Genomic DNA, 17,196 nt, shown 5'->3' on the forward strand with positions numbered 1-17,196 from the left:
GCTCTTTAATGTCATTCCACTGCAACATCATACAGTCTGCCTGTCCTATAAGGATGCAATGTACAAGTCCAAATATAGGGCGACAATATCATCATAAAGCACCGGAACATTTGTTAGACTGTAAGACTAAAACTTTTATTTGTTTTCTACGCTATAAATGCTTTGAAGAAATGCATGAAGAAAGTCAAAGTACGCAAAAAAAAGTTTACATCTTAAATAAAATTAACATTGAAATCCACAATTTTCACCCCAAAATCTAGCATTTTCATGGTGTTTTCATTACTGAATTTTAAATGGAGTACAAAATCATTTTATTTTATTACTATTATTTAAAATGTGTGTAAATAAGCCAAACCCCGCTAAAAGAACTCACGGCCTACAAATTTACGTCGTTGCTAAACTATGCTTCTTCAGACTTTTATTTTGAAAACTGAAATAAACTACATAAACCCTTATTGTTTTTCACATGATTTTGAGTCCTAAATTCAATCCCGCCTTATGTGCGGTGTGTTTAACCTGTGAAGTTTTTTTGCTTTGACTGATAAAAAGGCTGGACTGGAGTCGTTTGAGTAAATCAAAGTCAAAGCATCGATTACGTCCAAATGGCATTCTATGGTCTTAATCCATAGAGCGAGAGTCGACTCCGCTAAAGAATCGACTCCCAGATCGTGCCCTTGTTCGCGATTCCCATTTCAAGGGAGCCGAACATGCTGGAGACTCGGTTCAAAGAGTCGACTCCAGTAATCAAGCGCGTCCTCGGCGCTCTACGCTTTCAAGGCAGGGAGGACATGCATGCGGCGATAGCAATGAGGAGCTGTACATAGGATATCTAAAGAACCATTCGGCTGAGTCCTCTATGATTCAGCCACAATTGACTATATCACATTACCACCCTGTTCAAGGTGAGTTCTAATCGACTGTGCTGACATTTGCATCTTAAAATCCACAAAAATTTGCTATCGTTGCTAGACCTGCTAATGCTAACTGCCTAGTCAGCCGTTTGCTTCATCGATAAAAGTAATTGCAAATTCATAATGACCCTATAAACCAGTCAGCATCGTGTATGAATTTCATATTAGCTGTGTTATGAATGTAAATTTGCTAGAAGATTTATATTCGAAGTGGTATTGTTGACATTAGGTATGAATTAGACGGTCGAATTTCGTGCTTTCCTCCCAGATCCAATAATATGATCCCGAATAAAGATGAATAAACTCCATGTGTACCCGTGTTAACTGATCTTAGATATTGTTTCTAGTAGATGTTGCCCAGGTCAAACCAAACAGGTCATGGTTAAAGGGAAGAGTGAAGGAAAATACTGGGTCTGAAGGGGATAGTAATCTGTACTGGTGGATTAAGACTGGATTATAGTTTTACAAGGACACTTGCCCGTTACAGCAGCCAGCAAGTAATGTAAGTAAATATGGTGACTATGATAATAACTCGGATGCATATCCACGAAAGGATAAAAATAAACCTTATCAATGAACGCGTGACGTCACAAGACTCATCCCAGATGTGTTTGGATGCGGTGACTGGAGAGTTAACACGTGTTTTTGTTCAGATCTGTTGATGTAGAGCTACTGTGAAAGCCAATGAAGTTGAGCAAATTATATCACATGTATTTCTAATAAATAGTTTTTCTGCTCCATTTTAAACAGTTGTTTCGAGTAGTGTCATTTTTTTTTATACATGTCATTATTGTTCAATCTACACAATACGGGTTGGCTGAACAAGCCACATGTTTACCTGGTCTTTGAGAGATGGAGGTAATGATTTACTCCTAAACAGTGGGGTTGAGTTCGACCATTTTAGATTGAACATTAATGTCAGGCCCAAACGTGTGCAAATGAAATGTAAATACATTATGTGAATTGAGATTGATTACATCACCCACTGTTCCTTTAAAATACATTAACTACTCTGTTACAATTAAAGTAGTAATGCCTTTGCATTGGTCATAAAGTCTCACAATCTATCAAATGTTGAAGAAAAAAAACAAAACAGGAAAGGTGTTTAGATATCTTCTGCTCCTGGACCACCAAAGCTGCATTTATTTGATCAAAATACTGTAATATTGTGAAATATTTTAATTTAAAATAACTGATTTTACTATTTTAATTTATTCCTGTGATGGCAAAGCTTCAGCAAAATTTTCAGCATCATTACTCCAGTCTTTAATGTCACATGATCTTTCGGAAATCATTTTAATATGCTGATTTGCTGCTCCTACATTTCTTATTGATATCAATCAATGTTAAAAACAATTGTGGAAACTGTTATACTTTTTTCATGATTCTTTGTTGGTACTTTTGATCAATTCGGTGCATATATAGGTATTACAACTAGATTAGGACTTCCAAAGCAACGTGTCTTCAAATGATTAGCAGATTTATGAAAATCATGTTGTTGTTATTATTATTATTATTAGCGGCCTTGACTTTATTGTTGATCATGTTTCTAATGATTTTGAACTGGTCTGAGAGCATTGGCGTATGTTGCATTAGTTTTGAATTGAACTGGCGTATAAAGTTGTGTCAGCTTCATCATGTCGGACTGGTTCATTTTAGAGCATTGAGTCAGTTGTCATCATCTGGAAGAAAGTGACCTGTGTGATTAGTGTGCGTTCTCATCAGACGCTGGCACAGCCGCTAGATTCATCCAAAATACACTGACTGTAGAGTTAAGCCTGAGATAAGCTTACAGCTTGATGAACAGAGGCTCATCTGAAGCTCGCACAGCTGCAGTCTGATACGGGTGATCGGTTAGCTTTCTAGTGTATGCAACCTTAATTGAATATGTGAATCTGTCTTTTGATTGTTTTACCAGGCTGTTATTAATATATCTCTGGTTGTGTGATCATCTCTTAACTGGCTCTAAACCTTTCTTGAATGAATGAATGAATAGAAATTATTTCAAGCTTTAAAAGTCAGTGTGGCTTAGGGGTTTGCAACTTGGAAAGACTGGAATAGAGTTTTGGATGTAAAATTCTATTCATTTCAAAATGTGAGAACGTAACCTTTCAAGCTTCTGTAAAAGGTGCAAGTCACTTCTGTAGAAATCACCTCAGAGTTTAATTGCCAGATTTTTGTTGAAGAACAGTTCTACTACCCATAATTCCAATCAGAGAAATCACTGTTACCATGGAAACAAACTGTTGTAAAAGACGTGAGCTGCAACCGCCCGCCCTCATGGAGCATTGCAGATGATGTATTCAAGTGTCTATTGTTTGTTTTGCATTTGCAATAATAAATGCACAAAATAATATTTTGGTCGGTAAGTCTCTTATGATCACCATGACTGCATTTATTTGATCGAATGTACAGTAAAAACAGCAATATTCTGAAAATAGTATTACAACTTTACACATTTTTAATAACTCTTTTCTATTAGCCGAATTCTCAGCATCATTACTCCAGTCTTCAGTGTCACATGATCCTTCAGAAATCATTCTAATATGCTGATTTGCTGCCTGAAGAAACATTTCTTATTATCAATCAATGTTAAAACCTTTGTGCTGCTTCTTTTTTTTTTTTTTTTGTGAAAACCGTGATAGGTTAATTTTCAGGATTATTTGATGAATGAAAAGAGTTGACTAGAGTTGTCAAAAGTCGGTATTGAAATAAAAAAATTGTGACGCTTTGAGCGCTGTTAAGTGGAATCATAAAACACTTCTGATTGGCCATTGTGTTCAAGCGCTCATCAGATATGTCTGAAATACAATTCTTTTGTGACATTATAAATGACTACAGAATGTGTGTTTTTGCCAGTTTAAACTTGAGAAGCATTACTTTCACAATGGTGGTGGTGATGTGGTTCAGATGCAGGTATTTCTCCGAAAGATCCATGTTCAGTGTTTAAACCACTTCAAATGGGCTTTCATGATCAGGAAAGGTGTCATGTGTTTACAAGCGTCTATTAGCCTTTCTCAACATGGGGTTTGTGAGATCAGCAAAACATAATCTTCTTTAGCAAAGGCGTAATGAGAATCAGGAAGCCGTTGTTCTGCCCACCGTTGCATGCTGGTACATATGATTATGAGTGCGAACATCTTATTAATGTTTTCTTAGTAGTGTTTAAGTCATTTCCTGATGGATTGCTCATAAACATCCGAAACCTGCACCTGTTATTTCAACATCAACAGAATTCACCTTCACCACACCTTGTACTTGCACAGTGTGTTGTTAAAATAGAGCCGAGTGGTTTCTGCTTGCTTTGGCTGTGTACATTGTTCCATGTGTCAATAATAGGCTGCCGCTGAAGAGTTTGAAGAGCAGCTCCCATTGGATGCAATGAATTTTTTTTAATGCCTAATTTTGTCTGTTTTTTTGCTGTTGTTTAGCATTGAATCATGGCAGATGTCAAGCCGCCCTCTGACAGGCCTCAGAGGAAGATGTCCACTACAGGGGACAGTTTATACAAGGTGCTGGGACTGGAGAAAGGGGCCACAGCAGAGGACATTAAAAGAGCCTACAGGTACCGTTTTACTCCACTATGTTACTCCACTAAAAACATATCGTTACTCATTTTATTTATTTTTTAACTGAAGAAATCGCCAGGTGCTCTGAGACAGCCGTGTCCGATTCGTGAATGAGCTGATTCTTTTCAATGAACCTGTTAAATCGGTTTGCAAATCGCAACGAATGATTCTTTTGCGAATTTGACTATTCTCGAGTCAACAACTCACTGATTCAGTGATCCGTTCAGAGCGAGTCTCTAGTTAACTCAATACAACTCAAAATGAGCCAAGAACCAGGACATCCTCAGAACTTTAGTGTGCATGCAACTGATGGAGCGAAAAGTAAGTTACAAATGATGAATTTTAGGATTGATTATTGTAAATGAAACTCATCTTTAGGTCACAACTGTCAGTTGTTTGTGAACTAAATCTGCTGTAAAAGGGAAAGCTGCAATGCTTGAGTGCGTGTCCATATCACCATCTCAACGGCATAGATTTTAAGTTTAAAAAACACAAGATAACATTAAAATAATCTAAATTTTATCACAACACACATTACATATTATGTATCTGCATCCACTAATCTTCCTTACTGACTAGTGCTGGCTACTGACAATTCATAATAATTCATAATGATGTTAGACCCAGTAATCCCCCCTCCCCCAGGTATTTTGAGCAGAAGGATTAGATTAAATATATAATATAAAATTAATGTAAAAGTATATACCATAAGTATATAAAGTACTTTTTATATCAGTACTTTTTACTTTTAATACTTAAGTACATTAAAAATCTTTACTTCTACTTTTGTACTTTTAAAATTGGAAAGGAGTACTTTAAACTTTTACTGGAGTAATATTTTAAGTTATCTGTACATTAACTCAAGTACTACCACTGAATATATGCAATACAACTTTTATTGTTTTTAAGGGACGACTCACTTAAGGCTAGTCAGTAAACAAGTAAACTGTTAGGCAGTGTGTCCACCAAAGCGTTTTTTCACGCGGCTGGCGTGTTTTTTCAATTGTTTTCAATGGGAGCGCCGCGTTTTTAAAACGGCATGAGCGTAACGAGGTGCTGAGCGTCTTTTTCACGCTGAAGCGCTGAGCGTTCAGCGTTTTTTACAGGTCGCCGAGAGTTGAAGAATGTTCAACTTTGGGTAAAACGCAGCGCTCATCACTTCACTTTTTACCCAACCGTCCAATCACAGTGGAGGAGGGGCGGGACTAATACCACACCGACCAACCGCGTCCGCCACATTCTGCTTGTACAACGTCAACAGATGACAACAACAAGCATAATAACGGAACAAAATCATTTAAAACAAGAGCCAGAGAAAATACATTACATTGTATTGACATTTTAATATAGAATCAACACAGAAACAAAATATGTGTGAAATGAGATACTAGTAACACTTTCGCGGATATTCCGTATCATAACAAGCAAAGTGTCTTAACTGAAAATAACGCAACGCTGGCAAAAAAAAATGCCCACAGCTAGGCATTTTCAGCTGGCTAAAAACGCTTTGGTGGACACACGGCCTTATGATTGGCTAGTGCCATTGCATAGGAAACGGTATCAATGGCCACTCGCTAGTGTTTGGAAAGCATTATCCATATAAAGCCATCATTTACAGACAAATTAAGCAGTATGAAATCTTACTTGTGGTTTGTGATGCAGCTGCTGTCAGATTTAATACAGTTGGCACTTCATCTTTCAACAAAAGCTTTCTTGTGAATTCTCCATTACACTCGTTTTCAAAACAAAACGCTCTGAACAAACATATCCGGCAATCCGGCACACCATTAAAATAAAGTGAGTGTTGTTAAACTCATCGCGTTGTTAAACTCAAACTCAACTCATGCTCGTCCCTTGTGTGTACATGTGAAATGCTTTTTACAGGCAGTTTCCTTGTGTGTTTGTTGGGAGCCAAATGCACACGAAGAAACCAAACGCACTCTTTTTGTGTCTCTGAAAGATAACAGTGTGGAGTTGAACAGACTACAGAGATGAATGAACAGACCTGAAACAGCCTTTCGTGACATTTGAATTCTCTGGTGTAATGCAATCTCATGCAGAATACAGCACAGAGATTGGACTGAATGAGTTTCTTCTCATTCGAATCATTAATAATTCGCTTAACCAGCCACTTAATAATGAACTGAGTCGCTCTGAGACCCTCAAATGTATTTGCCCATGATGTCACAGATCCTGCAATATCCTAACAAGCTGTTTTTGGAGCTTGATTAAATGAATGCTTTGTTTGTAATGAAAAGGACATTTTAAGAAACTTGATGGATGTTTTAATGGTACAAAGACCTCTTCTAAGGCAAATTTGATTACTGTCATGACCCTGTCCCCTTTAATTTGCTATTTCAGAATTATTTTGAAATGGTTGTAAAATAATCTCATTAACCTGTTTATAAAGATGATAGTACATTCACCAGTGCTGATATCATAGCACTGCTATCATAGTACAAATTATTGCACAAAATATATTACCTAATTTTGGGATATCAGTATGACTTTTTTCAATATATTTTACACTATACTCATTTTATACAAAAGAGATTTTAAAATAATGATTAGTAATGTTCTTTTCATTAACTTATTAAAAAGTTATTTAAATTGCAATTCAATTTAGCTAAAAAATATGATGTATATGAATAAATTATTTGAACAATTTACATTTTATGTACATCATTGTATTATTTTTAACATTATTGCTAATACTCTAAATCCAAATAAAAGGCTTCTCTATGTTTTTACTTAGCAATAAGCATTTGACTTGATTCTGACACAAACTACTCCATTTTTGTGTCCCCTTCAATTTGTTTGAATTTGTCCAGGGAACAAGTTTGGTGATTAGTAATCATTATTGAAATAAACACTCGTTTGTATGTACTTTGCATTGACGTCATATCAAAATATCTGCTGATATCTGTTAACAATTTTTAATCATTTCAATTGAGTTGTTTGCACTGCAAACAGGGTTTTACAAAAGATTCATGACACACACAATTCTTTGTTTTTAAAGAAAACTAGCTCTGAAATACCATCCAGACAAGAATCCAGAAAACCCTGAAGCTGCAGACAAGTTCAAAGAAATCAACAATGCCAACTCAATCCTCACAGATGAGACCAAACGCAAAATCTACGATGAGTACGGTTCCATGGGGCTCTACGTGTCCGAGCAGTTTGGAGAAGAGAGTGTCAAATACTACTTCCTCATGTCAAAGTGGTGGTTCAAGGTGAGAGCTCGATTCCCTATAAACAGACGTTTTATGTTACAGTTGCATGAAAAAAAAACGTCTTTACATTAACTCTACACTGACACTCTTTGGTGACATGCAGTTTCGATTAAATGAGTTTGCTTAGCAGAAAAAAAAAAAAAAAAAAAAACGTTTTCTAAGATAGTATTTTTGGAAATATAATTGTAAATACAGTGATCAGAAATAAACAATGCAGACTGCGAACTGGGTTTCTGTCACCAGAAGAGATTAGTGGGCAATAGAAAACCTGGATTTGAGAAAAGAGCAGAATGATTTCAGGAAATTGTTGTCACTCCAATCCACTACCATAATCTGAGCTGAACAGATGTTATTTAGCATGCTTTGTTCTCTTTGAAATGCTACTTTACAGATGATGGTGGCTTTTGATCCACATGCAATCATTTTCTCAAATAGGCTTGATACAGAAAGCAAGACAGCTGAGTCTGATCAAAATGCATCAGTTTTTTGTTTCTTTTTTAGCTATAAATAATTGCTGATGTGCTTTGTCTTTTTGCCAATCATTTCCCTTGTGTTTCAGCTTAGAAGCTATCGAAAAGCTCCTCGAACTTTCTAGCATGATAGTGACTGACCAACAGCGTCAGTATAGTGACTGACCGACTAGGACCGTCCTGCTAACGTCCCTGTCGCCGTGGCATTAAGCTTCCAACATGTGCCTTTCTGAGAGAGAGATCCATGATCTGAGGTCTGTCTTTTCCGCAGGCTACGGTCATGTGCTGTGCCGTTTTCTCCTGTTGCTGCTGCTGTTGCTGCTGCTGTTTCTGCTGTGGAAAGTGCAAACCACCAGAGGAGGATGATAACTACCAATACGTGGACCCAGAAGACCTGGAGGCCCAGATCAAAGCAGAGCAGGATGGAGGAGGAGGTGAGCCTTGAGTTTGTTAGGAAGGGGAGCATGTTTTGGTCTGACTCTAGTAACACTAGGTGGATGACTAATGTATCGCTTATCTGGCAGTTTGTTGATGTCGGGGATTGGTCAAAAGGCTTCTGAACTCTGGAATTAGCTGTTTGAATCACTCTGCTGATGAATCTTTCACTGAATTAACTCACTTAATCCGTCAGAATGGCCACAGAATCGACGTCATTATTATTGAACTGCAAGTTATTACTTTCAGCAATTTGTGCTTTTTTGAATTTCTATATAATTTGAATATACCATTCACAAGTTTGGGGTCGGTACGATTTTATATTTTTGAAATAAATCTCACATGCTCACCAAAAGCTGGATTTATTTGATCAAAAATACAGTAAAAACAGTAGTATTAGTATTATGATTTTTTTTTTTTTTTTATATATATGTTAAAATGCATTTTCAGCATCATTACTCTAGTGTCACATGATCCTTCAGAAATATTTCTAAGAAATATTTCTTATTACAGTTGAAAACAGTTTTGCTGCTTTAATTTTCTTTGGCATTTGTTTGAAATATAAATCTTTTGTAACATTACAATTGTTTTATGGTCACTTTTGATCAATATAATGCATCCTTGCTGAATAAAAGCATTAATGTCTTGAAAAAAAAAAAGTACAATTATTATTTATTACTCCATTTTTTTGCATGTATAAACTTGTAGGCAGACATTTTTGAAAGTAATAACTTGCAGTTATATACACTGAATTCATTCATTAATATATAGCACTGCTGACTATATAATGTCTCTATTTTACAAGGGAAGACTAGATAGTCTTTGCTTAAGTCTCCGCAGCTGAGGTGTCTCGGTAGAGACACGTGATGTTGCTCAGGTGGCATGTACAGCAGGAACAAATTTACCAGATCAAGCAAAAAGAATAAACATGCAGCTATTTATAACTCTGATTTTGCTTATATAGATGTCAGAGCTTTTGTTGGGTTTCCCTCAGAGGGTTGTTTATTATGCTCATACTCAGAGAGAGGGATTTCAACATCAAAACAAATTGAAAAAAAAAATAAAGAAGTTGGATATTTTCAAGTATAATCAGTTCTGATGGATCATTCTGTGTAGTCCTTTAAATATGGGATAAATAATATCACTGCGGACATGATGGAAGATGGATTGCCTCAGATTCATATAAAATTGAAACGTCACAATCACCCATCATCTTCAAATGTTGCACTACATTTTATATTAATAGTCCAGTCTTGTATTCCAGTCTAATCTAGTGTTTGAAATGACCTGAAGGTGTCTGCAGTTTATCTTCTTGTTGAATTTAATGAAGAGTCAAATGAGACAGGACTCATTTCACTTGTCTTGGCTTTGATCGTTCAAGATGCGCATGTATCAGTCAACTAGGACATTGGGTACTGAGCGCCTCTTGTCTTCCTGATGCTAATATGGCTTTTAGATTATTTATAGAGTGCAAACGCAAGGTGTTTGGTCAATTTTGTTGTGTCTAAATTTAGCACTAGCAAATGTATGACAGTCAAGTTAAGTAGACAAGAAATACTGGCATGTTGCAGTCCTGTAATATTGATGACATTTTTTGAGTATTTTTGTGGTTAGGATTTTATTTACATTTCCTGTTATTCTTAAAGATGCCAACTTCAGTATTTCTAAGTGCCATTTTTTTATATTTATGATATGAATATTACAAAATGTAGACTATATACATTTTTATACAGAGTAAATCACAGATATTGCCCTTAATGTGAAGTTAGTGCAAACTAAGTGGATTTAAATTGTTTACATGTTTAAAGCTTACATTTAAAGGTATAAACCACCCTTTTTTTCCAGCTGTGAAGAGAGTACATTACAATGAAGTCGTTCATGTGACCTGTAATGTCAGATAATGGTTTTACTCTTTTACTCGACAGGTGAAACAATAATTATTGTCCAGCCTATACCTAGTCCTGTTCCAGAAATCTGCAGTGAAACTTTACCGGATTCAAAATGACTTGTAAGACTAAATATTTATCGCCAGCATGAGTCACTCCACTGTGAATGTCTACCTACAAAACCCTGTGTTTGTCCATGATTCACACCATTGTCTTTCACTAACATTTGGATTACTGTGCAGCATTTGATATTTGCATTTGCTGTTACAAAGGCTTCAAATTAAGTCATTGGATCTGGTTTTCAGACTTTATTAAATATCGTAAGGCCCAACCTCTTGGCGACCTCACCGAGGCTTATTAATCGGTGCTAGTACTTTCACAGCCCATTCAGTAGATTAAATGTTTTACTTTTTAAGGAACTTTATGCACTGAAACACTATGCAATGAACTGAAACCCAAAGCCAGTGACTTGCATTATCTGGAGATCTTGAGTTGCGTTTGCTTTACTAGGCACATGCATGAACCTAAAGCTTTTGCATGTGCGTGCTGTGGATGTCCATGTTTTTGCATGTTGTCAGGCCGATCCTGTTTCTGCCAAGTACTTTGATCCTCCTGTAGGAATTGATGAACAGGAGGTGGAAGGACACCATCTGACCATTATCATAAGTTTATGATAGTGCACTGCCAGACCACACAGCTGATAAATTAATAACTTTATAATATTTAATATATTAATTTATGAACATTATTAATATTAACAAAAGTATTAATATCAAGCATTATTCAAATATTATTGTAAATAATAAGAATAAGAAGCTAAAAAGGATGCATTTGATTGATCAAAGAGACATTAAAGACCTTTACATTGTTGCAAAATATTTCTACATTAAATAAAAGCTGTTTTTTACACTCCTATTCAAAGAATCCTGAAATAATATGCACACAAAAAATGAAGCAGCACAACCATTTTCAACAATAATAAGAAATGTTTCTTAAGCAGCAAATCAGCATATTTGAAGGATCATGTGACACTGAAGACTGGAGTAATGATGCCATCAGGAGTAAATTATATTTAAAAATATATTAAAATAGAAAAGTGTTTAGAAATTTAATACTGTTTCATAATATTACTGTTTTTACTATATTATTTTATCAAATACATGCAGCCTTTGTGAGCATAAGAGACTTCATTCAAAAGCTTAAAAAAATCTTACTGGCCCTTTGAACAGTAGTGTATACTGTATATAAGAAGATTAAAGATTATATATATATATATATATATAAGAAGATTAAAGTTAAATTCATCAATCTGGTGTTCATTGAGAGTTCAAAATTAAGATCTCCAACCCATGTTCTGTGTGCAAATTGAACAAAGAAAAAAGCCTCAACCCTCTTTTTAGTTGTGATTGTGTCTCAGTCTACATTACATTCACACTAGTGTTTTAGGAAGCCTTACAATTAGAATGTAGTAATAATAATTATAATTTTTATTCCTATGACAGTAATAGCCATATATTCTAAAACAAATGCACTGTTTATGAAAATGAATCTTTTAAATTTACGCTACAGTAGGGAAATTACAATAATTTTGTCCTTATTTCATCACTAAAGATAAACCCTTGAGCTACTATTTTAACAGAAACTGCAGTTGAGAGCTGCAGTTATTTTCAATAAATCCGCCGTCTTTTGCATTTTGTGGGCACAAAGCCATATTGCACTTTCGATATTGATTCGTTTGACGCATCCTTGGCCAAAGCAATGGCGCAAAACACCGTTAAAGACCTTCTATGTTATTATGAGAAGTTTTAAAATATGTTTGGTTCATTATAAAACTAACGGCACACTGGGAAACACTGGTTAAACATTACTACATGTTTTGTAACACAAATGTAATTAAATGATCATTATTATCCTGCATTAAAACCACTATGTTAGAGGATCTTAGGATATGCCAGTGAGTGCGAGGATGAGTCAGCAGGAAATGGGATTTCTGTTGGGAAGGTTGCGTCAGCATGAAGCAAAGCTGTCAAAGCAGGTGCATGTCATCGATAGAAACACAATCAACGCGAGCCGTCTCGCACTGAGGCACCGCTGGCCTGTCATCGCAGCCATCTGTTCACCAATGTCATCTTCATCTCACCTCGCATCTCCATCTATAGCCCATTTTACCACCCCACTACTGTTTCGTGTCACACTTCTGTTTCTTTAGCTCTCTGTTATTTAAACAAGGTTTACAGTGTTTTGTTTTCATTTTTAATGATTTGCTAGGAGTGATTAATTGTAATGAACAAATTGATTAAGAAATTCTCCATTTTTATTCTTTGCTGCACGTGGATGCTGTCCGTTAGTGGGGCGGTGATTTGGAAGAGCTGCATCAGGGAAGGGAGGTACGTTTCTTGGAGCAGAGCTGTGACCACCATTGGACATATTCCCAAGAAACAACATCTGATGTGCTTAACTGTAGAGAACAGTGTAGGCCTAGTGTGCGAATTTCCTGCTAGCGAAACCCACTTATTCATACCATTGAACCTATTGGTAATGCGTCTCAGTAAAACTGTATGTTCTGTACCTCTTGCTTTTCAACCCTAAAAAGTAATGGCTTCATGCAAAACGGAAACAAATAGAGTCTGCGTTTATCTGCATCATAGTACCGATAAGTCAGCTGATATTTGGACATTTTGAGATTATCACCACCTGTTGATAATTCTGCCGACTTGGCAGATGAAAAGAAGTGGTGGTTCTCTCTCGTCTCTTCTCTCTTGGTAGTATTTAAACAGCATGATACCAACAATCAATGGATGATGGATCCTGCAAATTTAATCTTTTTATTATACATAAATATATACATACTTATACGTCTTGACATTGTCCAAAAACCCATACATGTTGGCCACTGCTTTGTAGTTTTGCTAAAGCTATTGAAGGCATTATATCCAGATCTTAATTCTTTCTTTTTATTATTTATTTTATAGGCTCAAATCTCCCTATTTGGATCCAGCCCAGTCCCACCGTCAACACCTCAGAGTCCACGCATTTCACAGCCAGCCAGTCCGTGTACAACACCCAGAAATGAGCCACCCTTGCCTGGTCCTGGTCCCGGTCATCAGGTCGAGGGGGTCCTGCTGATGGACTCTAAGGCCCCTGTTATAATATGCTGATCGCAGGGCATCACGGCACCAGGACTAAACTGTGCCACTGCGTCATACTCTGACTCTGACCCACTGCAAACAAGTGACAGTTTGCCAAAAGACAAGGAAGCCAATCTCACTTTATCTGTGTCTCCACTGGTGTGTATGTCTGTCTGTTTATCTGTAACCACACATTCATTTCCAAAAGCTATGAGACTGGTGCCATTGGGCAGTGCTCCAGGAGGGAAGTGGGTTTACTTTTGGGGTGTTTCTTTCTGGTTCTGGCTATTTATTTAATTTTTTATTTTGTTTTGTGTTAGAAGCATGGATGTGAGTGGAATGACCATGTGAGTGCATGCAAAGCAATATCAGCATGCCTCTACTATACAGCATAGGAACGTGTGCAAAACCCCTCCCACTTCTCCATCCAAAAGTGGAGCCATAACATGGCACATATTTTAATTTTTTTAGTTTGCTTCTTCAGACTGGAGTTTTGCATTGTTGAGGGCAGTCATTTCTCAAGTTACATTTGCATTGTTGCATATCGTTTAAGATTGATCGGTCAGTCTTAATCAAATTGCAAGACATTACATCGTAACTTCTCTTTCTGACCAAAGCCAAGGCAGACGCCTCAAATGTCATCTGATGTGCCGTGCTTGGTATTCCAAGCCGTATGCAATGGTCGTACATTTTCCTAAAATCGAATCGCTTGAATATGCTGGTGAAAGGTGTTTTTTTTCTTTTTCTATGCACTTTGTTTCCCCACTACCTTCATAGGAGGCTTCTAATGCAACTCTAATGGCTTCAGCCCTTATGGCTACTTATCAACTGAGAAAGCAAGAATATCTGTAAATGTAAAATGTCAAATGGGATCAACCCTGCTTTTGATGAACGCCATCCCAAATCATCGAGTAAACCTATGCTTTCTTCGTGCCCTTAGGTACATGACAACAAAACGCAAATATTTTTAATGATCTTATTTATTTTTAATATATCAGAATTGAGATTGTGTATGACATGTTCTGACTCAAACGATGCACTGTGTAAACTTCGTTTTGAAATTTGGGATCTGCAAGAGACTCATGATTTTAGCAATAAGGAAATGCCCGTTGTGTTAAATGTGAAAGACTCGACCATAGTCAGGTTACTGTTAGAAACCCTACATTAGAGTCAGTACATTAGATGCCAAATGTTCTCCCTTATAATTGTTGTTCCGAATGCCATAGTATATACTTGGATTGTACACCACTTTGTCTCTGTGTGCAAATAGTAAAGTATGTAATAATTTCAAGTAGTGTACGATCATCTGTCTGTTCTGTTTGTCATTTTGGGGGGGCATTTTCTTATAGCCAAGACGTTTTCTTTTTTCCCGTAAAAGCTGGATATTGCTTTCAGAGAATAAACTTGATGAGGGCAGTCATTCGTTAGAAAGCATTGTGATATCTGCTTCCAAACCACCTGTTACATTATTTCAGAGTATTTTTCTTTTCATTCTTTTCCAATGGTACATTTCCATGCTGACTGGATCATTTCATTTCAATGGACAAGGCACATTACAGCAATCAATTCTTTTCTCTCTTTTGTTTTTTTTACTTTTTTGGCACTTTGTTTTGGGTGCAAATGATTTTAAAGCTTTTGAAAGGATTTGGCCTCTTCACCAGTGCACATATTAAGTTTTATGATGCTGTGCGTAATACTTTGTTGATGATGAGGGGGAAAAGCCAAGGCTGGTCTGAATTTTCCAATGGCCAAAACTAAGCCAAGAATCACGGCACTACATTGTTACTTTCCTCCTGTTTTAGTCAACATGGTTCGTAATGCATCACATATTTAATTGTGTTTATATTATTGAATCTGAATTCATTAAATAAATGGGGATTTGTAAAAACTTGCATTTGAGTGAATCTTATTGTGAACTTGCTTTTCACAAGTTTGCGATTACATAGCTTTCAGGTTTTCATTTTTTAATTGGCACTATTAGGCTGTGGTTGGAAATGAATGGTAGCGTGTTTCTGCTATCTGGTTAACTTCACACTGCTGCTTTATGTGCTATAGTTGTGCCCATAAGCTTATAATCAGCTTAGAGTGCAACTCCACACACTCATTAACAGTCCTTACAACATACTTAACAGGAAGTGCAGACTCAGATTTAATAATGGTGAGGGTCATGTGGAAAGGTTTGATTCCTGTGTGTGACGACACAGCAGTGGCAGCCAAGTTTCAATGCCTTTGCTCACAGTGGGCCAAAAATGATTTGTCTAATTTTTAAGGTATAGCAGCCTGTGCTAAATTGTGAACACAGTTTGTATGCAACCCTGTTAGCAAAGGCTATATTCACAATATAGCATGGCCTGTCAGTAGTGCTTTTTTGCTTTTCTAAAAGCCATAATGACAATATTAAAATGATAGTTCACCCAAAAATTGTAATTCTGTCACTTCAAACCTGTATGCATTTCTGTCTTCTGTGGAACACAAAAGAAGATATTTTGAAGAATGCTGATGGTAACCAAGTTTTGGTTAATATTGACTTCCATTGTATGGACAAAGATACAACACTCAAAATATCTTACGTGTTTCACAGAAGAAAGTTACACCGGTTTGGAACGAAATGAGGGCGAGTAGATTGTTTTTGGTTGCAATTTTTCCCGTTTAAGGGTTTTTCATTGAAATGTTTTAATCAATATATTGTGTATTTTTGCACACCTAGCATGCCAATCAGCATCCAGGACCTGACCTGTAAGTTTTATAATCTAAAAAATGTGTCTACTATACAGTAGTGGCCAAAAGGGATGTCCGGCCTAGGAAAATATACGACATCTCCCTTTATTCAAATATTATAAAAATAAATAAATAATGTGTTTAATGTGTAAGCATTTTATTGAGATGGGAGTCAATGAAACATGCCAAATTGTGCTGACATAATTTTTGGCCATGGGGCTGTCAAACAAAGAAATTATGAGCACATGCAAAAGCAAGAGAGAACCAACAAAATAGTAATAACTGCTTGTTTTATGCTTTTGCCGTTGAGCTTTATAGTTTTTCTATGCACTTTTTTTCTTGCATAGGAAAATAAAACCTGTAGCTGTAGTTTACCTTTTTTTTTAAACAAAAAAATATATATAAATACATAAAAATATATATTTACTTCATATTTTCATGGTTTAATCAAACTTGTAGGGTCATTAAAACAAATATCCCTTCCAGACTTTTGGCCACTAGCCTACGTTTTGAAATAAAATTTCAACAATCTATATTTCTGAAGTAGATTTCATTAGTAAAGAAACCAACTGAAAGTCAACAGTAATAAGGAACATTAGAAATAATGCTTTTCTAGAAATTTGACATTTATGCGTATAAAAAGTTAATATGATTCAAAGTGAATTTAAATAAAACGTTTGTATGATGCATAATGCATTGCATGATTGTCAACGTCTAACATTTAATTATATAATAGTTTTTGCTGCCGGTGTGTTTGATGCACTTAATTTTGTTTTAAGTGTTTAATGTCATCGGCGCCAGCTCAGGCTCATGGGCCCGGTTGTCTCGCTAGGCTCTGAGCCGCGT

General features: G+C 36.2%; 1 protein-coding gene across 4 annotated transcripts; it reads left to right on the forward strand.

Annotated features, from left to right (window-relative positions):
• The first annotated feature begins 761 nt into the window (after positions 1-761).
• On the forward strand, positions 762-14,086 carry dnajc5ga (DnaJ (Hsp40) homolog, subfamily C, member 5 gamma a). 4 transcript variants are annotated; one of them, XM_084432039.1, is made up of 7 exons: positions 762-902; positions 4,343-4,476; positions 7,500-7,713; positions 8,455-8,617; positions 10,544-10,626; positions 12,853-12,891; positions 13,477-14,086. In XM_084432039.1, the coding sequence occupies exons 2-5, from the start codon at positions 4,352-4,354 to the stop codon at positions 10,621-10,623; spliced, it is 582 nt and encodes a 193-aa protein (XP_084288165.1). In that variant the 5' UTR covers positions 762-902; positions 4,343-4,351; the 3' UTR covers positions 10,624-10,626; positions 12,853-12,891; positions 13,477-14,086. The 4 variants fall into 4 exon arrangements, 3 of the variants coding, with proteins under 3 accessions (XP_084288165.1, XP_084288166.1, XP_084288164.1); XM_084432040.1 differs by lacking the exon at positions 12,853-12,891; XR_014629944.1 differs by lacking the exons at positions 10,544-10,626; positions 12,853-12,891; positions 13,477-14,086 and adding an exon at positions 9,069-9,669 and having other exon boundaries at positions 8,455-8,999.
• The last annotated feature ends 3,110 nt before the right edge of the window (positions 14,087-17,196 follow it).

The sequence above is a fragment of the Rutilus rutilus genome (assembly GCF_951802725.1).
Source record: "Rutilus rutilus genome assembly, chromosome: 15".
Classification (NCBI taxonomy): domain Eukaryota; kingdom Metazoa; phylum Chordata; class Actinopteri; order Cypriniformes; family Leuciscidae; genus Rutilus; species Rutilus rutilus.

Coding starts and splice junctions, on each gene's coding strand:
- dnajc5ga (XM_084432038.1), top strand. CDS start 4,352: ATGGCAGATGTCAAGCCGCCCTCTGACAGGCCTCAGAGGAAGATGTCC. Junction 4,477..7,499: donor GACATTAAAAGAGCCTACAG/GTACCGTTTTAC, acceptor TTGTTTTTAAAG/AAAACTAGCTCTGAAATACC. Junction 8,618..13,476: donor AGAGCAGGATGGAGGAGGAG/GTGAGCCTTGAG, acceptor TTTATTTTATAG/GCTCAAATCTCCCTATTTGG.